Here is a 22,911-nt window from a genome sequence, read left to right on the forward strand (position 1 = left end):
CATCGTAGGCCTTAACAGGTCACTGGCCAACGCCACAATGACCCTAAGTCTAGGTCATGCGCTTGCTTACAACACTGTGTGGGTGGTTCTGTACTCAGTCCCATAATACCCCTGTATATACCAGACCCTTCGACGACAAGCAGCACCATTCAGCCAAGCTGACAATTTAAAAATGGTGCCCCTTTCAGCTTTTGTGTGTTGCAAATCAGACTTAACACATATAACTATTTGCATAGTTCCCCACCTCTTGATATTTGTTCTTCTTGCCCTGGTCTAATTCCACCCTAAAAGTTTTTATTCCTTCCCAGAATCAAATTTCGCTGCATTGACTCATCTTTCATGTTTCAACCTGGTGTTAGCAGGGCTGTTTCTTAGTGGAGAGGCACTTTGACCAAATCTATCCTGTCCTCTCCCAAACACTCTCAACAGTGGTTAGTCATTAGCTCAACAGTAAGGTTCCCAACTCTGGGTGATTGTACTTCTGGAAGTTTCAACACTGTTCCTGCCTCAAAATGCTCTGCCCAATCAGCCTTTTTTTCCCCACCTCTGATTTTTAAAAATATGATAAATAAGCAAACATGTTCAATGAAAATAAAATGCACTTTTTAATGGCACTGATTTTTTCTCTCTCTCTCCGGGAACATGGTGCAGGAGGTTAATCTTTAATTGCTGGAGACTGCAGGGCAGACCTGGAGGGTTGGCAACAGGGACGCTGCGCACGATGATGCAGCATAGACCTCCAGTCCAGTGGGGGCCGCTGTAGCCAGCTGGTGATTGGGCTGCCGCACCTTTCATTCTGATTGGCCCCTCTCCCCCTCGCGCGGGGCAGGCGCGGGGTAGGCGCGGGGGCCCAGCGTTCGGCTCTCTGATTGGTCGGCTCTATGCTTCTCTCCGATTGGGGGGGGGGGGGCGTGGGAGGCGGTGACCAATCGGGTGCCGGTTTGCTGCGGGGTGCTGGTGAAAATGGCGGCGCTGTGCGGGCGGCTGCTGAGCTCCGGAGGTGAGAGTGTGAAACAGAGAAAAGAAAAAGAAAACGGGCAGAACGTGAAAAGGAGAAGAGGCAGATTTAATGTTCAGCCTCTTTTTTTCAGCCCTGATGCGGTGTCCAGACCAAAGCGTTTAATATTTCTCCCTTTTAGGCGCATCTCCCTGTTGCCATTGGGAAGGGCGATGAGCAAGCAAGACTTGCATTTCTATAGCACCTTTCACGACCTCAGGGCGCCTCAAAAGCTCCTCGCACCCAGTGAAGCGCTTTCAAAGCAGAGCCGCTGTTGTAACGTAGGAAACGCGGCAGCAGCCAGTTTGTGCACAGCAAGATCCCACAAGCAGCAATGTGATAAATGACCGGATAACCTGTTTTCTTCTTGTGATAAAGGCCGAAGCCGCAGCGAAACGTCAGCGGGTCTGGCAACTGAGTGGTCCTGCTAGGCTGTTTTAGAGGGAACTGAGTTAAAAGCAGAATACTGTGGATGCTGGAGATCTGAAATAAGAACAGAAAATGCTGGACAAACTCAGCAGGTCTGGCAGCCTCTGTGGAGAGAGAAGCCGAGCTAACGTTTCAAATCCGATATGGGTCTGTTAGGAAATAGAAATAGTTTGAGTACGTTATGTTGGCGTTTGTGGGTGTTAGGAATGAGGTTTAGCTTTAATGTTTAAGTTTGGTTTGTATTTCTGTATCCGTGTGTTAAGAAAGGTCAAATTGAGTTTTAGTTTCATTTTAAAAGGTGCCAGCTTTTAACGGGGGTGCAGGGAGGCAGGTCCCTCCCACAGACAGAAGGACTAAAGAAATAGCAGCTTTGAGTTCAGTTTGAAGCCAGGACTCCACGGAGACTGGACATTGGGAGAGGGAACTGCAGAATGAGAGCAGATTTCCCACACACCCTGGAGGTGAACCCTTGCAGAAGGCATCTGAGAGAAAGCGTCAATTTGGGAGAAGATTCCAAAGCGAGTTCTTGGAGAGTGGAGATTGGAAACCCTCGTGTGAAAGATGGAGTTCAGTGAGACTGGTTGGCTCATGGTGGGACAAGTGTCTGGGGGGAGGGGAGAGTGCGGTTGTTGATTAGAGATCCATAGCGTCTGGTTGAGGTGGCATCTGTCACTTGGTTTCAGAGTGTGGTGTGCCTGACCACAGGGTGCCTTTTGGTTTACATGGACTGTGTACTTACTGAGGACATTAGAGTATAACATATAGTATAGCAGTATAGCTTTTGAAACATGTGTTATCCTTACAAATCTGTATATATCTAAAGGTATACTTGTGGGTGAAGGAGTATTGTAATATAGTTCATCTTTTCTTGTTTAATTAATGTTTTATTCTTTTCATTAGCTGACTCCAGTGACTCTGTTCAATGGCCACTCTCCACGTATCTAAACAAATTAAACGTTATGATCTATCAAGCTGGGTTCCACTCTGTGATCAGGCTTGTCCAGGGGTAACCTTAGCTGGGATCATAACAACTCTTAGTTGAAATGGAGTTTTTGTGATGTTGATTGAGGGATAAATATTGGCCAGGCCACCAAGGATAACTGCCCTGCTCTTCTTCAATATAGTGCCATGGGATCTTTTACGTTCACTTCACAGAAGCACAGAATTTTAACGGTACAGAAGGAGACCACTTGGCCCATCATGTCTGACGTGGCCCTCCAAATGAACATTATGACTTAGTGCTATTGTCCTGCCTTTTCCCCGTACCCCTGCACATTGCTTCTATTCAAATAATCATCTAATGCCCTCTTGAATGCCTTGATTGAACCTGCCTCCACCACACTTCCAGGCAATGCATTCCAGACCTGAACCATTCGTTGTGTGAAAAAGATTTTTCTCATGTCACATTTGCTTCTTTTGAAAATCACTTTAAATCTGTGCCTTCTCGTTCTTGATCCTTTTATGAGCTGGAACATCTTCTCCCTATCTACTCTGTTCAGGCCCCCTCGTGATTTTGAACATCTCTGTCAAATCTCCTCTTAGCTGCCTTCTCTCCAAGGAGAACAGTCCCAACCTCTCCAATCTATCTTCGTAACTGAAGTTTCTTATCCCTGGAACCATTCTTGTAAACCTCTTATGCACACTCTCCAATGTGTTCACAGCGTTCCCATAATGTGGCACCCAGAACTGTACACAATACTCCAGCTGAGGTCTAAAGAGTGTCTTATATAAATTCAGCATAACGTCCTTGCTCTTGTATTCTATGCCTCTATTAATAAAGTCCAGGATACTATATGCTTTATTAAATGCTCCCTCCACCTGTCCTGCCACCTTCAATGATCTATGCACATATACACCCAAGTCTTTCTGCTCCTGCACCACCTTCAAAATTTCACCCCTTCATATTGTCTGTCCATGTTCTTCCTACCCAAATGCATCACCTCACACTTCTCCGCATTGAACTTCTAACTTGTATATGTCCTTTTGAAGTTCTACACTGTACTCGCAGTTTACAACACTCCCAAGCTCTGTATCATATGCAAACTTTGAAATTCTCCCCTATACATCAAGATCTAGACCATTAATATATATCAGGAAAAGCAAGGGTCCCAACACTGACGCCTGGGGAACTCTACTACAAACCTTCCTCCAACCCGAAAAATATCCATTGACTATTACTCTCTGCTTCCTATTTTTCAGCCAGTTGTGCATCCACATTGCTACTGTCCCTTTCATTCCGTGAGCAATAACTTTCCTCACAAGTCTATTGTGTGGCACTATATCAAATGCCTTTTGGAAGCCCTCACTTGAGAAAACAGACTCAGATGAACCACCCACAGACTGTACAGCACACCCTCAAAACTATGCTGGAGTGTCAGTCTAGATTTTTGTGCTCAAGTCTCTAAAGTGGGACTTGAACCCACAATCTTTTGACTCGGAGGCGACAGTGCTGGCAACTGAGCCGCGGCTGACATCAATGAGTAGGATAAACTGGGATGAGGAAGGCCATTCAGCCAAACCTAATTCACTCGGCCATCCTAGAAGATCCTCCAGGGTCACCCCTCATGCAGTGGAACGGCTTCCAGGCTTTTCCCAGAGAACATAAGAAATAGCAGGAACAGGCCATTTGGCCCTTCAAGCTTCTTCTGACATTCAATGAATCTGATCTGCTACCCCAATCTCACCTTCCTGCGCTATCCTCATACTCCTTAGGGTTTCTTTAGTACCCAAAAATCAGGTTACACTTGATCCGTCTTTCTTAGGCAGTTGGCACTACTTCGAAGAAAAGCAGGGGAGTTAGCCCTGATTTTCTGGCCAATATTTAACTTCAGTCAATATCATGAAAAACAGATTATCTGGTCATTATCTTTACTGTTTGTGGGAGCTTGCTGTGTGCAAATTGGCTGCTGTATTTCCTACATTGCAGCAGTGAACACACTTTAAAAGTGCCTCATTGGCTATAAAGTATCTTGAGACATCCTGTGGTTATGAATGATGCTATACAAATGCAAGCCTTTTTCTTGATGCACAGAATATGGTTGTATTAGTTCAGGGGGTTTCTCAGGCACTGTAACCTAACCAATCAAAAGATCCTCAGTTTTGCACTAATTGAAGGCAGGAAAGTGTGACAGTTATTCTTTCACAAATGGCAATTGATGCTGGAAGTGTTAATTTTAAATCTGAGAATGATAGATTTTTGTTATCCAGAGATATTAAGCAATATAGGATTTTGAGTTTGAGTTATTAATCCAGGTCTCTGGATTACTCATTTAGTAACATAACTACTATGCTACTATTTCCATAATTAAGACCTTTTCAAAATATTTTGGCCATTGTGTGTTCAACACCTTATCCTTAAAAATAGTTCTGGGAGTTATCTTCTCTCTTTTCTGGTCTCTCCATTCTGCATTCTTCTGTGGCCAAGAACATGGCCAGTTGTTTATTCTTAGACCTGTGACAATGCTGTTCTGAAATAAGAATCAAGAGGACCAAAGAAATGACTTCTCTCTTAAGTTTCCTTCTTTCCCTATGAGGAATTTCTTGTTCTCAGCTTAAGACCAATCGCACGATTGGATGATGTGAGGTTAGCATCTCAGTGAGTGTGCGCTGCAGCGAGAAGAGCGAGAAGAAAATCTGTTTGAATTGCCGGCGCTTAACTTCCTAAGAGTCTGAGGTGTTGGCTAAACCCAAGTGTTTTTGTTTTTTTTTGAAGGATGGTTTCCGCCCCAGCAGATTGTGCGTCATGGATCCAAGGCCGTGACTCGCCACCGCAAACCCATGCACTTCCTCCGTCAGAAGCTGCTGGCTGTCACACAATACATCCCCCCGAAGCCCGCCGTCCCAGAACGATGCATCAATCCAAGGAAGCGGGAAGTCCAAGAGGTGAATGAGCGTTGCTTTGGGCTTTTGACATTTCTTCTCTGCACTGTGTGTAGCAGTGGAGGAAAGAGCCTGAATCAGTAAATATACTTTTTTTAATAGATGAAGGTTTATATGTGTGACGTGGACATTCTTGGCAGGGATCCACCAAGGGTTGTGCAGATTTGCACATGATTTCCCTTGATTCTTGACAAAGAGCAAATTGGGCTAAGAGAACATCGCTGTCATTGATATATCTCCTGTACTATTGCTCACAGATGCTGGGGCCCGAATACTTATGTTCCTTGGCAGCAAAACATATTCAATATAGAGAAGACAAGTTCCTTATGGAACTTTCATTCATACAAATACATTTTATAGACTAATAAAAAAATTGTAAGAAAATATGGTTTAAGGAAAGATCATTGGCCCAATAAATTCCTTTTGTTATGCTGGACATAATCTACACTCGCTCTTTTCAGTAAGATTGCTAATCACAAGAACAACTTCCAAACAGATAAAATTATGAAACTTGCTACAAACTATAATTAAGTGAAAACCCCCAGATATTAATCTGAAATCTGATGTATCGCAAGCTAAGATTCAGCACTGACCCACTGGATCCCATAGATAACCATTACATAGATTCAGCAGTGTAGAAACTAGTGGGGTCCATGTGCTAACGTGCCTAATCATAATAATCAATTCTGTTCCACAGTTTCTTCTATAAGATGGGGAGAGAGCCAGTTACCATAACTTTGTGAATAGCACATTATCATCCCACCACCCTCCCCCACCCCATCCACCCACGGTCCCAGTACAAAAAATAGGGGTGCACATTTACTACTTTTTATTTGTTAATGGGATGTGAGCGTCGCTGGCAAGGCCAGCATTTATTGCCCACCTTTAGTGGTGTTGGTGAAGTTGGTGCTGAGCAGCTTTGAACTGTGGCAGTCCATGTGATGTAGGTATACCCGCAGCACAGTTAGGGAGGGAGTTCCAGGATTTTAACCCAGCGACAGCAGAGGAGTGATGGAAGGAGGAGCTATGGAGTCCGCCTTAGCTCCGTGGTAGCATTTTGCCTCTGAGTCAGAAGGTCGTGGGTTCACTTCCATTCCAGATTTGAGCACATGACCTAGGCTGATAATTCAGTCCAGTGGGCTCTCGGGTGGCCATAGAGGAATGCATGGGACGTCCTGAGGACAGGAAAAATGCTAACGATGGGTGGGCAGTCAGTGAATTTAAAGCAACAGAAACACAAGTATCAGTATAATAGATTAATGAGAGTCCGCGCAGGATTGGAATAAATCGCGTTCTGCATATTCTAGGAACCAACAACTTGTATTTATATAGCGCTTTTAACAACAATATGTCCCAAGGCACTTCCCAGGAGCATTATAAAACAAAATTTGACACCGAGCCACGTAAAGAGATATTACGGCCATTGACCAAAAGCTCGGTCAAAGAAGTAGATTTTAAGAAGTGTCATATTAGAGAACAGAGAGGTTTAGGAAGAGAATTGCAGAGCTGAAGGCCCTAGCAGCTAAAGGCATGACCATCAGTGGTGGATCAGTTAATATCAGGAATGCTCAAGGGCCAGAATTAGAGGAGTGTAGATATCTTGGAGGGCCGCGAGGCTGGAAAAGATTGCGGAGATAAGGGGGATGGGTGAGGGCGAGGACAGATTTGAAAACAAAGTTGAGAAAAGTGCCTAATATTTGTTAGACTTTGAACTTGGGGCAATCTGAATTCCTTTGCCATTAGTCTTTTTCACGAGACCTGAAAAATAAAAAATGTTTCCTTCCAAAGAGATTTGTTTGGGAATTTATTACTTTAGAATTGGTCAGAGAAAGAATAATGTGGGATATTGTGTTTGTTCAATTGCAGTACTTGATTTCTACCACCAGAGGCCCTGTGTGAGCCACAAATGTAATGATCTCAAGTAGCAAAAACTATTAACAGTTTTGCTGATAACAGTCCATTTTCATATACAGCAAATGAAAACTTGATAAAATCCTAATTTATGGATGCAGCTGATAAATCATCTCTTCAATGTGGAGTTCAGTCATAGGGACCAGGAAGACTCCAAAATAAAGCTCTGGTGTAAGCTGAGTTAGCTACTCTGTGCTGGGGCAGCTGGCTAGGTGGTAGGAGTATGGTGACTGGCCTCATTGCCCTTGGAATAGGGGGAGGAAAGGCCAGCCAGGGTTCTCCTTACTGACCCCTACCCGGTAACTCTGATGGAAGAGGCACTACCGCAGATTTCGCAGGAGGAAAGGTTTGGACTTGGCTGTGACTCTGCCCATGGTCGAAAAGCCTGCCAGCAGTTGGTGCCTAGGAGGGTAACAGTTGGCCTGTTAGCCCTGTGAGTACTCCGTAATCTCTGCAGTTTCAAGAGGGCAGCATGTTGAGCTGCTTTATTTCTAGCGCTACATAAGACCCACTGCTGGGCGTTAACAAAAGCATCTGTTTTTTTTCCCGTGCGGGTAACAGCATTTCACTGTTTTCCTTAGTCAATGCAATGCTGTGTATAACAATGTTCGTGTAAATCTCTCCTTTAGCCATCTGGTTTAGAAAAGCTCCTGCGGCGCAATGTGGAAGTGACGTTCAGGGAGAATAAAATGATTGCCGTTTTCCAGAGCAACTCCATCACCTCCGATGAGCTGAGGCTTCTCCGGCATCGATTGTTGAAACACGACATTCGCATGAAATTCTTCCCTAACCAGGTTTTTCTTAACTTTGCATCCTATGCATCATTCTAGCTAACGCCCTTCATAGAATTGCAGCAGCTTGGTGAGCAGTGTTTGTTTCTTAACTGAGTTTCTCTTTTAAACCCCCTCCTGCCCCTGCCTTCTTCAGAAGGTGTCAACTCTCCTTGGAGGTTCCACTTGGTGCCTGTCCATTATTTTGTCTCAGTGGATATTCTCCATACATGACCCTAACTAGGCTCACGTGTGCAGATGGCTGAAGACTTGGTTCTAATGCCACTTACAGATGTAACCTCAGTTAGTGTGAAGAATAACATTTGGATCAGGTAAAGAGGATGTGGCACTGCACCCATGGGAAGATGGGGACAGACAACAAACCGAAAAGAAAATCAGTTCCCATTCCACATACTGGGTGTGGAAGCATAGTGGTTATGTTAGAGAGCTGGTAATCTAGCTGCCTGGGCTAAAGATCCAGAGACATGAGTTCAAATCCCACTATGGCAAACGGGGGAATTTAAATTCGGTTAATTAAATAAAATAGAAAATAAATAAAACCAGCAATGGATTGTTGTAAAACCTCATCTCGTTCGCCTTCCCTTAAGGAAGGAAATCTACCATCCTGGCCTGACCACCGTGTGACTCCAGACCCACAGCAATGTGGTTGACTCTTAATTGCCTTCTAAAAATGGCCAAGCCAGCCACTCAGTTCAAGGGCAATTAGGGATGGGCAGCAAACGCCGGCCTAGATAGCGATGCCCACGTTCCATGAAGGAATAAAAAAAAAAGATATTTGCTTTAGTTCGGATGGATTGGAGCATTCTTATTCACGTTTAGTGTACAGTGTCACAATGGATCAATCTGGTCCTATTTCGCACCTATCTACTGGGCTGTACAACCAATCCCAGTCATAATCCAGAGGCCCAGGCTAATGCTCTGGGGACATGGGTTCAAATCCCACCACAGCAGCTGGTGGAATTTAAATTCAATGAATAAATCTGGAACATGAAGTTAGCCTCAATAATGGTGACCATGACAACTATCATTGATTGTTGTAAAAGCCCATCTGGTTCACTAATGTCCTTTAGGGAACGAAATCTGCCGTCCTCACCTGATCTGGCCCACATGTGACTCCGGACCCACAGCAATGCAGTTGACTTTTAACTACCCTCTGAAATGGCCGAGCAATCCACTCAGTTCAAGGGCAATTAAGGATAAGCAATACTTGCCAGTGACACCCAATTCCTATCAATTAATAAAAATAATTCCAAGTTTAAAGATGAAAAATCTTCCAGTTGACCCACAGTGGCATTGCTCACAGGGAATTGAGACCAAATCATGCACATGTCTCTGGAGTAGGACTTGAACCCATAACCTTGTGATTTAGAGGCAAAAGTGTCACCACTGAGCCAAGGCTGACACAGACAACAGTAAAACTGGCCATGCGCCATATTGCTGTTTGTAGATATTGCCTGTTTAAATCAAGTCAGCGTGTGGTATTTTAATATTGTGAAGCACTGTATAAGTGCAGGTCTCAGTGATGGCACATTTCAAGTTCACATCTTGTAATGTCACTGATTATTTCTCTGTCTCAGGTCATGCGTTCATATCTAACAGACACCAAGTACAAGAACCTGTTGCCCTTGTTTATTGGTCACAATATCATTGTTGTGAGTAAGGAGCCCAAAGCTAAAGAGCTCCTGAAGATCGTGCGCAGTACAACTCAGATCACTTTACTGGGTAAGAGCAATAACAGAGCTACGTTCAAATTGGAACGATAGTTATTTACAATTTCCAATTGCATCGGATTCTTAAACTTAATTTTACACATCTCGTTAGCTCGCACACTCTCTCTTACGGAACCATGAGCTTTGGTCTAACAATTGCATTTTGTCACTAGACTGAAGATGACATGGTATTCAAGAAGGTCTGCATAAATTTCATGCTTACATTGTTATAATGTGAAAAGCTGTAGAAGACAGATTACTGAATAGACCAGTGGATCCCAACAAAACCTGTCTAATTGTAGAGGATTTCAGCCCTTGTTTTAATATTCCTTAACATTGATTGCCACCCTTTGTGACCAGAGGGTAAATGCATGACACAGTCACATATAGTCAAGGCATAAAATGCATTTAAACGTTTATTCTGATTTTATTGCTGGCCTACTGTTCACTATCTTCATTGAACTTGTAAACAATGTTTCAGTGGGTGAGTCTATGGAACAGACTCCCTAGAGAGGAAACGGAAGTGGTTAGTATTGATTCATTGCAGATGTAAATTATATAGATTTCATACTGCAAATAACATTTTTGGATACAGTGTGCGAGTTATTCGAGACGTGTTGTGTGATAAGAGTATCGTGCTTTGTACCTGTGGTTCTCGCAGTTCCCCACCACTGGGATTTTCATAGCAAGTTTTCTTCATCCATCATCCCTGTGCTCACTGAACTTTATTGACTCCTGGTTGGGCCATTTTTTAATTTTGAAATTCTCTTCCTTGCCTTCAAATCTCTCCAAGGCTTCACCCTCAGCTCTGTAAAGTCTTCAAGCTCCAGAACCCTTCAGCATCTGTGTGCTGCTCCAATTCTGAACCCCTGTGCATCCCCAGTTTTAATCGTTCCATCACTGGCAGTTGTACCTTGAGCTGTCTATCTCCAAAGCTCTGGAATTCCCTTCCTATACCTCTCCCACTCTCTACCTCTCTCTCCTCCTTTAAGGCGCTGCTTAAAATCTGCTTTTACCAAACCTTTGCTCACCTGTCTTAATTTCTCCTTATGTGGCTTGGTGTCAAGTTCCACTCAAGAACATAAGAAATAGGAGCAGAAATAGGCATTGAACCTGCTTAGACTCAGCTCCACTTTCCTAGCTTTTCTCCATAACCCTTGACTCCCCTAAAGTTCAAAAATATGTCTATCTCAGTCATGAATATATTAAATGATTTTTGTTTGATAATCTGTCCTGGGATGTTATACTATATTAAAGGCAGTATATAAATGCATGTTGTTATTTTTCTCCTATCATTTCTAAGTCTGTTGTTGACTAATGATAGAAATGGATTGTTGAATACTCCTGCTCCTGCCAGTGGATCTGCTGACCTGGGATGTCACATTCACCTGTCTTGAGCCATCCTCACACATCCACTATAGCTTGTCTGCAACCACTCTTTGATGTTGGTTATCCCACCCCTAGGTTGACCCCTCTTTCTGCTGCCCTCCACTTTGCCCTCTAGAATGAATCTCTGTCGATTTTCAGCTCTGATCACGTGACCAAAATACTGACACACACTTTTCTGGATGTTACTTTTTAAGAGTTCTTTTCGCTTTTGCAATTTCAAACACCTCTTCATTTGTCTTATGGTCTGTACATGGAATTTTTAGCATACGTCTTCGTGACCACATTTCAAAAGGCCTCTATTTTCTTCCACAGATCTTTATTTATTGTCCAGGTTTCTGAGGCACACAGGAAGGTGGATAGAATGTCACATCTTGTTCTTGTTCTTGTCATCTTCATAAAATTATTTCTGACTATCTCTATCCTCCCTCTGACTTCAGTGTTGTATCCACCATCTTCTGTTAACAGCCCCATCAATGTATTTAATATACGACTGCCTGTATATAGAAGGTGCTAAAATTTGCCCCTGTTAATCGTGCTGTCTCTTCCTATGCAGGGGCTTGTATCGAAGATGTACTTTTCAGCAGACAGGGAGTGGTTGATTACTCCAGGCTCCCAGGAATGCAGATCATCCATGGCGAGCTTGTGGGCGGCCTGACTGTTATGACATCTCAGACGTGCCAACTTCTACAGTCTGGCCCCATGCACCTTGCTGCCCTATTGGAGCAGTACTTGAAACAGCAGAGTGAAGCTGCCACTGGACTGAAAGAGACAGGGAACCTTGAGCAGGAGGGAATAGGGGGGAGTCAAGGATCTTAGGACTTTTGGGCATTATCTGGGTGACAAAGTACCTTTCTCTCTGTTTATTGGTTTAAATGGATTGAAGAAGAAATAAAACAGAGTGCTTGTCCATGCTTGGGGACACAAAGGATTGTTTAACTCTTCGAAAGTAACAGTTTTTGCAGTACACATCTCCCTCATTCCAAATGCATTACTTTTATCGCCTGTGCTGTTATTATTAAGATTGACCTTCTTCATGGATATAGATTAAAACAGTTCCCAGAATGTATGAACAAAAGGCAAAGTTTGAATATTAGGAAATTATAATACAGTTAAAACTAAATACATGTTATTAGCTCCCATCTGCTTACGTTCATTTTTCAGGTATAATTTGATCAGTGTTCCAGTCCCAATTCAAAGAGGACCAATTGTGGAACTTGGCTCCACAATTTACATTGACTGGCGCTGCCAGTGTTAATTTCCTCGGCTGTCCTGCTGTGGGATGAAAAGAAAAAGCGAAACACTGGGTACCTGAAACTGAAATTGTTGGAAATGCACAATCCAGCGTCTGTCCCAGAACGTGAATATTATTGTTTTGAATTCTATAATGGAATACTTCTCTCTCTCTCTCTCTCTGGGGATTCCTGTGTATTTTCCAGCATTTTCTGTTTCATGTCCTATTTATGATCCTGTTGGTAATGGTGGGTGAGATGTTAGAACACAAGTTAAGCAAATGTACTGGGCCAGTTTGTTTCATCACATGTATTCTGAAATGACGCTGTTGAATTTTGCATAGCCCGATTGGAATAAAACACAAAAGCTAGAAAATATAACAATCTTCTAATACTGTTAAATGTGTTACAGACTATCACTGCAATCCATGATGGGCCTGGTTTGATTGACACTTTCAGAATTTTGGAAGTGGATTCTGTATGGTAATGCACAGGAGGTTTAAAATACTATATAAGGCAAGCAGCAGTGCTGTAAGATAAAATGATTTCTATTATGCACATTAATACGGTGGACTCCTGTGTACATTTCAGTTTTACCAGTCAAAAAGTAGGACATAGTTTGATTCCTGCTCCATGTTGAGTTTGCTGATTTCAGCAGAGATGTTATAACTGAATTAAATTTCTGCACTTGCCCCTCCCCAGGCTAGAAGGAGAAAAATGGAGACACTGTTCCTGCTGGTGATTTTTGTATGTTAAGTCATGCTCGTTAAGTGCCTATGTATGGATGTCATGTAACAGTAGTAATCCACGACCTGCTGACTCTCTGTCTTGATGTACACAGGAGAAATGGCCACTTGGCGGAACAGTGGTGCCATTAGCTGATGGTACAAGGTCAAGGGGACACAGGTTTAAAATTTAGTGCAAGAAATACAGGAGGGAATGTGAGGAAGAATTTTTTTCACTCAGAGTGGTAATGACCTGCACCTTGCTGCCTGTGAGAGTGGCGGAAGTGGAGATGATCAATAATTTCAAAAGGAAATTTGATAGGTGCTTGAGTGAAATAAACTTGCAGGGCTACCAGGATAGAGTGAGAGAATGCGACTGACTGGATTACTCTACCTGTACTTGCTCAGATTTAGCTCTGGCATGAGATCTGAATTCTATACATGAACTGGAATTTGTGCCATCCATGTGAAATATGGAAACTTGAAGGTCTACCGGAAGGCAATCTGATTCATCAAAAAAACTTGCTTTTCAGATGTAGAAAAATGCTCTTTAAAGAATATATTAAATTGTCGACTGATTCTAGTTGAATTATTGTTTTATTAAATGTTATGATTTTTGCTGTGTTGACCTGTTTCTATATAATTATTTAACCTGTTAATAAACCTGATGAAATACTTTTAGCCTGTACAAGCTGATCATACCATGTTACCTTCTATTTTTTGGAAGGGATGGCTGAAGGTGGAGGGTGTCCCATGTATTCTCCAGTAATCAATATAGCATTATTACAGGTTAATTTTTTTTTTACATTTGTTTATGGGATGCAAGTGTGGCTGGCTAGGCCAGCATTTATTGCCCATTCCCTAACTGGCCTCAAGAGGATGGCGGTGAGCTGCCTTCTTGAACTGCTGCAGTCCATGTGTTGTATGAACACCCACAGTGCTGTTAGGAAGGAAGGGAGTTCCAGGATTTAGACCCAGTGACAGTGAAGGGACGGTGATATTGTTCCAAGTCAGGACGGTGTGTAACTTGCAGGGGAACTCGCAACAACCCAATGGGGGCTTGGAGTCTGGCTTTACTCACGTGCATTTCTAGCAGAGTTTGAATGGTATTCCAGATTTGAAAGACAAAATCCTTGTTTCTTTCCAGTCCGTCCCGGAACTCCGGCGGCGTCTGGTCACCTGAAATCTCCAAGGGCGAAGTTGGAGCAGCCCAGGAGAGGCTGCTTGCTTTCAGCACCGAGCAGAGCATCCAGAGAGCTGCATGGGGAAGATTGAGGCTGTGGTTAACAGACTAATGGGACTAAACAATGTGTCGAAAGCCCGGCGCTTGATTTCTAACCTTTTCTCTCTCTCTGTTTCTCTGCAGATTTTTCTCTCTTTCTGCTTCCCTCCCTCACTGATCACCTCTCCTCTATTTCATGCCTCCTTTCCTCCGATCTGTTTGCCAACAGATGTATCCTCTATTGCGGTCACGTCTCCACAAGCCAGGCCAATGAAACAGGCGCTATAACTACTTACAAAAAGTTTTCTTTTTTGGGAATAAATAAAACCGATTGTTAATAACCTGGTCCTTACAGGTCGCTAAAACACACACTTACCGGTGACAGAATTCATATTGAGGAGATCTTCACTTGTCAGTGGCTGGTCTTCTCGAACTGTTTTCAGTGGGTAGATTAAGGTGGAAGTGTGGGAGGCTATTTCCAAGCTGATACACATGCTGCATTTATATATTGCTGAGATTCATAACAATTATCTAGTCAGCTATTTCTCAATATCCAATATAAGGAAATGATACAAATAGAAAATTTAACTGGGAACTCCAGAAAATAGGGAACAAAGATAATTAGATTCAATATATGAAAATTCCAAAGGAGAGGGGACAATTCAAGGATTATCAGGGAGGAAAAAGCTCATTTCAAGTAGATAAAAATGGAACTAGATAAAATTGGCAGGTTGAGTAATTGGAAAATAGAATGGTGTGCCAACATTAGGAAACTTTCAAGGCAATTGACGACAGGCACATTGGGTGGCTGGTTCGATCTCACCCCTTCTGTGTCGCAGTCTGAGACGTTCTAGGTTCAAGTTCCACTCCAGAGACTTCAGCTCTGAGAAGAATCATGTCTGAAGCCTCAGTGTAGCACTGAGGGAGATCTGCCACTGTCCACAGACGCTGAGTACTTCCAGCATTTTCTGTTTTTATTTCAGATTTCCAGCACCCGCAGTATTTTGCTTTTTTTCCAATCAGTTTGACCTTTATTAATCCTTCAGGTTTCATCTTATATCTCATTAAAGAGGCAACACCCCCAATTGGAACTGTAAGAGGGGCTTCATCGGAATTTGGATCCCCTGTAGGTTAGGGAGAACATGTGACTCGAATGAGCCTCCTGACACACACATGGCACTGGGGGAAGGAGAGGGACTGGAGTTTGGAGCTTTGACTCACCTGCAGGTGGCCAAGCTTTGAGATTCCCTCTTTTCATGGGAGAGATTTCCATCATTTCTGCTGTTAACCCCTAAGGAGAATCTGATCCTGTGGGATTTCCTTGGAGCCTGAAGCTGCAGCTGTGAATTGTAAGAGGGCGCCTGCATTCATTTGAAATATTAACTTTGTATATCTCATGACTGGCTGAGTATTTTCAGCATTTTCTTTTATTTAAGAAAGATTTCAGGTTTGCAACACCTGTAGTATTTTTCTTTTGCTTTAAACTTTACTGATGCTAACTGACTTATGTATTTCCAAAAATAGATGCTAGTATCCAGGATTGAATATGACTGAACTGGCGGCGATGCCAGGATTTATTTCAGTGCATGTTATGGAGAGATATCAGTTAATGTGGATGTACAATTTTAATAAATCTTGCAAATTATAAATACGCTTCAAAAATTATTTACGAGAATGGCTCCAGGGATGGGGGTGGGGGGGGGGTCTTAGTTTCATGGATAGATTGGAGAAGCTGGGGTTGTTCTCCTCAAAGAGAAGGTTGAGAGGAGATTTGGCAGCAGAGTTCAGAATCACGACGAGTACAGATGGAGAGAAACTGTTCTCGGTGGCAGGAGAGTCAAGAATCAGTGGACACTGATTTAAAGTGATTGGTAAATGAGACAAAGGTGACCTTTCTAAGTGGTAAGTAGTTCCGATCTGGAATGCACTGCCTAAGAAGATGGCGATGGCAGATTCAATCGTGGCTTTTAAAAGGGAACTGAACGTCCCCTGAACAGATATGAGCTAAACTATTCTTACAAAGAGCTAGCATGGGTTCGATGGGCCAAATAGCCTGCGCTGTAACTATTCTGTGAATCTGTGAGTTTGAGGTTCATTGTTGCACTATTTATGGGAGCGGCTGTACTTCATTTGGCTGCAGACCAGAAAATGCACTTTATTATTTATCACACTGGCCTTTGATCAGTGTCGGCTGCTTTGATCTGTCAGTTTGATCAAAGCGTTTTCTATTCGCCATTGGCTCCAGCCAATGTGTCCGTCTTCATCCCATTCTCTCAGTTCCTTCGCCTCCGTCGCATCTGTTCTGATGACGCTACCTTCAAAAACAGCTCCTCTGACATGTCCTCCTTCTTCCTTAACCGAGGTTTTCCATCCACGGTCGTTGACAGGGCCCTCAACCGTGTCCGGCCCATATCCCGCGCATCCTCCCTCACGCCTTCTCCTCCTTCCCAGAAACATGATAGGGTCCCCCTTGTCCTCACTTATCACCCCACCAGCCTCCGCATTCAAAGGATCATCCTCCGCCATTTCCGCCAACTCCAGCATGATGCCACCACCAAACACATCTTCCCTTCACCCCCCTTGACGGCATTCCGTAGGGATCGTTCCCTCCGGGACACCCTGGTCCACTCCTCCATCACCCCCTACTCCTCAACCCCCACTTATGGCACCTCCCCATGCCCACGCAGAAGATGCAACACCTGCCCCTTCACTTCCTCTCTCCTCACCGTCCAAGGGCCCAAACACTCCTTTCAAGTGAAGCAGCATTTCACTTGCGTTTCCCCTAACTTAGTCTACTGCATTCGTTGCTCCCAATGCGGTCTCCTCTACATTGGAGAGACCAAACGCAAACTGGGCGACCGTTTTGCAGAACACCTGCGGTCTGTCCGCAAGAAAGACCCAAACCTCCCTGTCGCTTGCCATTTTAACACTCCACCCCGTTCTCTTGCCCACATGTCTGTCCTTGGCTTGCTGCATTGTTCCAGTGAAGCCCAACGCAAACTGGAGGAACAGCACCTCATCTTCCGACTAGGCACTTTACAGCCTTCTGGGCTGAATATTGAATTCAACAACTTTAGATCTTAAACTCCCCCTCCCCCCATCCCCACCCCGTTTCTTTTCCCCCCCACCCGCCTTTTTTTCTTTTTTAATAATTTATATAGATTCTTCTTTCCCCACCTATTTCCATTATTTTTAAATCTAAAACTAAAACCTTTAGTCTTTCCACCCCACCCCCACTAGAGCTGTACTTTGAATATCCTGTCTTCCATTCTTAATTAGCACTTTTCTCAGACAAAGACCACCACCTTCAACACCTCTTTGACCCTTTTGTCTGTGACATCTTTTGATTATCTGCTCACACCACACCCTCAATGTGTCTCTTCCCCCCCACCCACCTTAAACCAATTTATATTTCTCCCTTGTTGAAACTATGCTTCAGTTCTGCTGAAGGGCCATGAGGGCTCGAAACGTTGACTGATTTCTTCTCCGCCGATGCTGCCAGACTTGCTGAGTTTTTCCAGGTAATTCTGTTTTTATTTTGTCCGTCTTCTATTTGGCCTCTGCCCATTGGATGCATTGTGATGTTTCCATTTACTATTGGCTGTGATCCATACGTACCGTTTTCCCATTGGCTGCAATATTGTAGAAAAGTTCCCCATTGGCTGAAATATTGTAACCGAGTTCGCCATTGGCTGCGACATAACCATCATTCCATTGGCTGCGACATTGTAACCGAGTTCGCCATTGGCTGCGACATAACCATCATTCCATTGGCTGAAATATTGTAACCGAGTTCGCCATTGGCTGCGACATAACCATCATTCCATTGGCTGCAACATTGTAACCGAGCTTTCCATTGGCTGCAACATTGTAGCCGAGTCCTCCATTGGCTGCGACATTGTAGCCCATTTCCCCATTGGCTGAGACTTTGTATCCTTCCCTGGATTTCCCTGGGCGGGGCTGAAGCTCTGATTGACAGGACGAGGTGAGGTCGAGGAGGAAAAACCTAAGGAGAGGGGAGGAGGCAGCGGACACGGAAGAGACAAGAGGCGAAAGGTGGTGATTGCGCCAAAAAGAGGAGGAGGAGGTAGCGGCCCCGAGTCGGGACTGTCGGAGGGGACTGGCTGCAATTTGCATCTCCCGTGGGTTTGGAAGAAGCTGTGGCTGGAATTAGCCTCTTGACACACGCGGCACTGGGGAGAGGAGTTTGCAGCTTTGACCCACTTCCAAGTGGCCAAGCTTCCAGATTCCCTCTTTTCCAGGGAGAGATTTCCATTATTTCTGCTGCTCCCCTCCCCGGAGTACAATCGGATCCTGTGGGATTTCCCTGGAGCCTGAAGCAGCTGCTGTGAATTGTCTTCATTTGTAAAGAACATTTCATCAAACTGGGAGACATCTGACTCTGGGCTTCCACATCTCAGTTGCCCCGTTCCCAAGGTCAGAGAGCATTGCCAACTGTGCCGGGCTTGGTGAAGTTCAGGAATGCTGAGCCTCCGAGACTTGGAGAGGTGGCTCATTTCCTAACGCGAGTCTCAGGTTTGAATGCCAAGATGTGGAATTGGGAATGCTGTGTCTGGGACTCGGGCGAGGCTGGAGGAGTTAACAATGTTGTGCATACGCTGTTTATAGTTGTGAGACGTTGTAATTATGAGCTTTATATAGGATGATCTGTTAAGAACCCAGGAAACTGGGTCAAGGACTGGGATGTACTTGTGCCCACAGTTCCCTTGTCCATGTGTGGTTGAGTTAACATGCCAGGCTGTATTACAGCGGGATGGGGCTGAATGAATGGCTGGTGCTCCCATTCCCTTCTCTTATCTTTCCTCCTTCTCCATCTGCTTTCCCTCTCCCTCGGCCCCCTCCTCTTCCCCCTCCTCCCCCGTGTTCACTGCCCTGTTGGTGGGTTACAGATGATGCATGACTTGAGATTGCAAAGGCAAAGTTACTGCCTTTTGAATAATATACACCTTATGGACTGGTCCCAGATTCGATCCCTGATCTGTGCTATGTTGGTTGATCTGAATTGGGGCCAACGATAGTGTTGCTACATTGAGCTGGAATGCCCTGGGAACAAAGAATGCTCAAGTTCCCCACTCGTGATCATTGCCTTGTGAACTGTACTGGGCATACATGGGCATCGGGTAAGGACTGGATTTCGCTTGGCTGTCATCTGTTTGATAGTTGGTTAGCTTATCAGGACTTGCATTTTTTTTAAACCCTAATTGTTATTTCCTATCGCAACTATTCCCAATTTGTCTGAGCTGCTTTTGCTGCTGCTGTCTGGTGCAGATTCAAGTTCAGCAGGATATACATCCGTCATGTACGCAATATGGGGTTTTCTGACTGTAGCTCTCCTGGGTGCTGCTAAAGCTGACCTTGACAGGAAAGGTTCATATGTTCTGGTGACTTTTTAAAAAAATGTTCTTTCATGGGATGTGGGCGTCTCTGGCTGGGCCAGCATTTATTGCCCATCCCTAATTGCCCTAAGAAGGTGGTGGTGAGCTGCCTTCTTGAACCGCTGCAGTCCATGTGGTGTAGGTACACCCACAGTACTGTTTGGGAGGGAGTTCCAGGATTTTGACCCAGTGACAGTGAAGGAACGGTGATATATTTCCAAGTCAGGATGGTGAGTGACTTGAAGAGGAACTTCCAGGTGGAGGTGTTCCCATGTGCCTGCTGCCCTTCCAGATGGTAGTGGTCATGGGTTTGGAGGGTGCTGTCCAAGAAGGCTTGGTGAGTTTCTGCAGTGCACCTTTTAGATGGTACACACTACTGTTACTGTCTGTCGGTGGTGGAGGGATGATTTGTTTTACGCCCCATCTATAAACAGCAGGCTGCTTTGCCCTGGATGGTGTCAAGCTTCTTGAGTGTTGTGGGAGCTGCACTCATCCAGGCAAGTGGGGCGTATTCCATCACACTCCTGACTTGTGCCTTGTAGATGGTGGACAGGCTTTGGGGAGTCAGGAGGTGAGATACTTCCTGCAGGATTCCGAGCCTCTGAATTGCCCTTGTAGCCACAGTATTTATATGGCGTGTCCAGTTCAGTTTCTGATCAGCGATAACCCCCAGGATGTTGATAGTGGGGCCTCAGCACTGATGATGCTATTGAATGTCAAGGGGTGATGGTTAGATTCTCTCTTGTTGGAGATCGTCATTGATTGGCACCTTGTGTGGCGTGAATGTTAGTTGCCACTTGTATGCTTTCGTTGAATCAAAGCTTTAATGGTTCCAAGTCAGTTGATCATTATTGATTTTTGCAAGTTTTAAGGAGGGTTAAATGGTCGCCAGAGTTCTAATTTCCCACAAAGTTTTTGAAATCAGACCTGTCTGATGCGGTGGTGCTTTTGGCATTGTTGGCAGCAATGGATGCTGCATGCCATTGTTTTGTTGTGGCAACAGTCAAACTGACCTGTTAGCCTGCTTCAAATTGGCTGGCAGTGTGGTTTTTGCATTGCTGCTCTGTATGACCTTCCCTGGGCATCGGGGAAAGTCTGCAACCAGAATTTGAAGCTGGGAAAGCAATTGCAAATCCATGCACTGGATAAGGTGCAGTCGCTTTTTGCATTTGAACAACTGTGCCTGCCCTGTGGTGCAGTGTCTCCAATCATAGCCTTGGTCCTAGCTTCTAATGGAACTTGAGGAGGAACCATCACTTGAACTGGGTCTTCTGCAATGTTAGTTGTAATGTGGCTGGCATACTGAGGGTTTAAAAAATTTCTTTACCAGGTCTGGGAAGACACTGGCAAGGCTGCAGTTTATTTGCCCATTCCTAGCTGTGTTGAGGTGGTCGTAGGTGACCTACTTGAACCAGTGCAGTCCTTGTCGTGATACTGCTCCCTCAGTGGTGTTAGACAGGACTGAATGGAAACAACATGATAGAATGATTATCAGCTAATTGTGATACAGAACCTTCAGGTGCATTATGCCTTGTCACAAATACTGTGTCTTTAGCATTTCCTCAAGGAAACCATCTGAGCCAGTCTGAAGCTGATACTGAGACTGGTTGAAACTGTGTGCGAGCATGGTTAACCTCAATGGGTGGGGTAGCCTGCTCAAAACGAATCCTCCTTGAAGCATAAACTGTTAAGAGAGGAGTTTGTGCTGTAAGATGAGCCTTCGCTAATACAGGTTCATGCAGACCAGAAATGATTAACTTCTACATTTAATTTTAAAAGCCTAGTCTGGCCTTTTGACTGGAAAGAGCTGTTCTAGGCAGCACTTTTCATTTGGTAAGTCACAAAGGACTGCTGGTGTGAATAGTGTTAATCCTCCTGCTGGTGTGAATAGTGTTAATCCTCCTGCTGGTGTGAATAGTGTTAATCCTCCTGCTGGTGTGAATAGTGTTAATCCTCCTGCTGGTGTGAGTAGTGTTAACCCTCCTGCTGGTGTGAATAGTGTTAAAAATTCTTTCGAGTTATCAACAGTCAGAGATTGCAACTCTTTTGAGTACAATCACAGTTCTCGGTTTCCTGGAGTGGGACATGAACCCACAACCCTCTGATTCAAAGGCGAGGGTGCTATGAACTGAGCCACAGCTGACACCTCGTGAATAGTGTTAATCCTCCTGCTGGTGTGAATAGTGTTAATCCTCCTGCTGGTGTGAATAGTGTTAATCCTCCCGCTGGTGTGAATAGTGTTAATCCTCCCGCTGGTGTGAATAGTGTTAATCCTCCCGCTGGTGTGAATAGTGTTAATCCTCCCGCTGGTGTGAATAGTGTTAATCCTCCCGCTGGTGTGAATAGTGTTAATCCTCCCGCTGGTGTGAATAGTGTTAATCCTCCTGCTGGTGTGAATAGTGTTAATCCTCCTGCTGGTGTGAATAGTGTTAATCCTCCTGCTGGTGTGAATAGTGTTAATCCTCCTGCTGGTGTAAATAGTGTTAATACTCCTGCTGGTGTGAATAGTGTTAATCCTCCTGCTGGTGTGAATAGTGTTAATCCTCCTGCTTGTTTGGTTCCAAACGATAGAACTCATAAATCTATGAAGTTGATTCTTCGAATGATGTCATCTGCGTTCGCAGATTAATCAAACCACCCAAAAGAAAGATCAGTAAATGGGAAGCTCTCTGCATTTCCCCTCCTATCAACATCTCCTGTAATAGCATTTGGATGCTGAAAGAGTAACTCAAAAATATATATTTTTAAATGTCTCTCCCCCCACCGCCCCAGCTGTGTAATAGCCTCCCTGGCCCCAACCCCCTCCGATTTCCATCTCCGTTGTTTACATTCCTGGGTGGCACTTTCTATGCTTTCTTTGTGACGTGCTTTAAAAGTCTTGCTGAATTTGCAAGTGTTCAGCAGTGTCACATGTGCATTCTTTTTAGGGAGGGGGAGGGAGTAAAATATGTGCGAATACTTTGCCCATTACCAATTCTAACTGAAAAACTGCAAGGATCAGTGTGCACTAAAAGTGCTAATACACTGAAAGCATGTCTCAATGAGGTTCACAACATCGCTGACTTTAGGGTCTACAAGGTGAGAACTGGGGTCTTGAGGAGGGAGACTTTGGCAAATTCTTAAATGAGTATTAGGTCTAGTAAAGCAGGATAAGATGTCTGTGATGTGTGGGCTCATTGCTCACCATGTAGTAAGAACATAATGTAAGAAATAGGAGCAGGAGTAGACTGCACA

At 44.3% G+C, this 22,911-nt stretch overlaps 3 protein-coding genes across 8 annotated transcripts in view; 2 read left to right on the forward strand and 1 right to left on the reverse strand.

Annotated features, from left to right (window-relative positions):
- The first annotated feature begins 925 nt into the window (after window positions 1-925).
- On the forward strand, window positions 926-13,750 carry mrpl10 (mitochondrial ribosomal protein L10). The gene is made up of 5 exons (XM_078529327.1): window positions 926-1,000; window positions 5,139-5,308; window positions 7,846-8,010; window positions 9,585-9,729; window positions 11,659-13,750. The coding sequence occupies exons 1-5, from the start codon at window positions 964-966 to the stop codon at window positions 11,919-11,921; spliced, it is 780 nt and encodes a 259-aa protein (XP_078385453.1). The 5' UTR covers window positions 926-963; the 3' UTR covers window positions 11,922-13,750.
- Window positions 12,246-15,921, reverse strand: LOC144667829 (uncharacterized). Of its 3 annotated transcripts, none has more exons than XM_078529329.1 (3): window positions 14,658-15,921; window positions 14,141-14,316; window positions 12,246-12,374 (listed from the first exon to the last, which is right to left on the reverse strand). In XM_078529329.1, exons 1-3 carry the CDS (start codon window positions 14,773-14,775, stop codon window positions 12,357-12,359), a joined length of 312 nt encoding a protein of 103 aa, XP_078385455.1. In that variant the 5' UTR covers window positions 14,776-15,921; the 3' UTR covers window positions 12,246-12,356. The 3 variants fall into 3 exon arrangements, with proteins under 3 accessions (XP_078385455.1, XP_078385454.1, XP_078385456.1); XM_078529328.1 differs by having other exon boundaries at window positions 12,251-12,377; XM_078529330.1 differs by lacking the exon at window positions 12,246-12,374 and adding an exon at window positions 12,463-12,571.
- A 2,321-nt stretch (window positions 15,922-18,242) lies between these two features.
- osbpl7 (oxysterol binding protein-like 7) overlaps window positions 18,243-22,911 on the forward strand; it is a 98,135-nt gene continuing 93,466 nt past the window's right edge. For 2 of the 4 annotated variants that reach the window (XM_078529325.1, XM_078529326.1), the window contains exon 1: window positions 18,243-18,337. The gene's annotated coding sequence lies outside the window, so the exon portion shown is untranslated. Of the gene's footprint in view, window positions 18,818-22,911 lie in introns of all 4 variants that reach the window. The other 2 variants (XM_078529322.1, XM_078529323.1) reach the window with 2 other exon arrangements.

The sequence above is a fragment of the Cetorhinus maximus genome, chromosome 25, assembly GCF_964194155.1.
Source record: "Cetorhinus maximus chromosome 25, sCetMax3.hap1.1, whole genome shotgun sequence".
NCBI classification, from domain to species: Eukaryota; Metazoa; Chordata; class Chondrichthyes; order Lamniformes; family Cetorhinidae; genus Cetorhinus; species Cetorhinus maximus.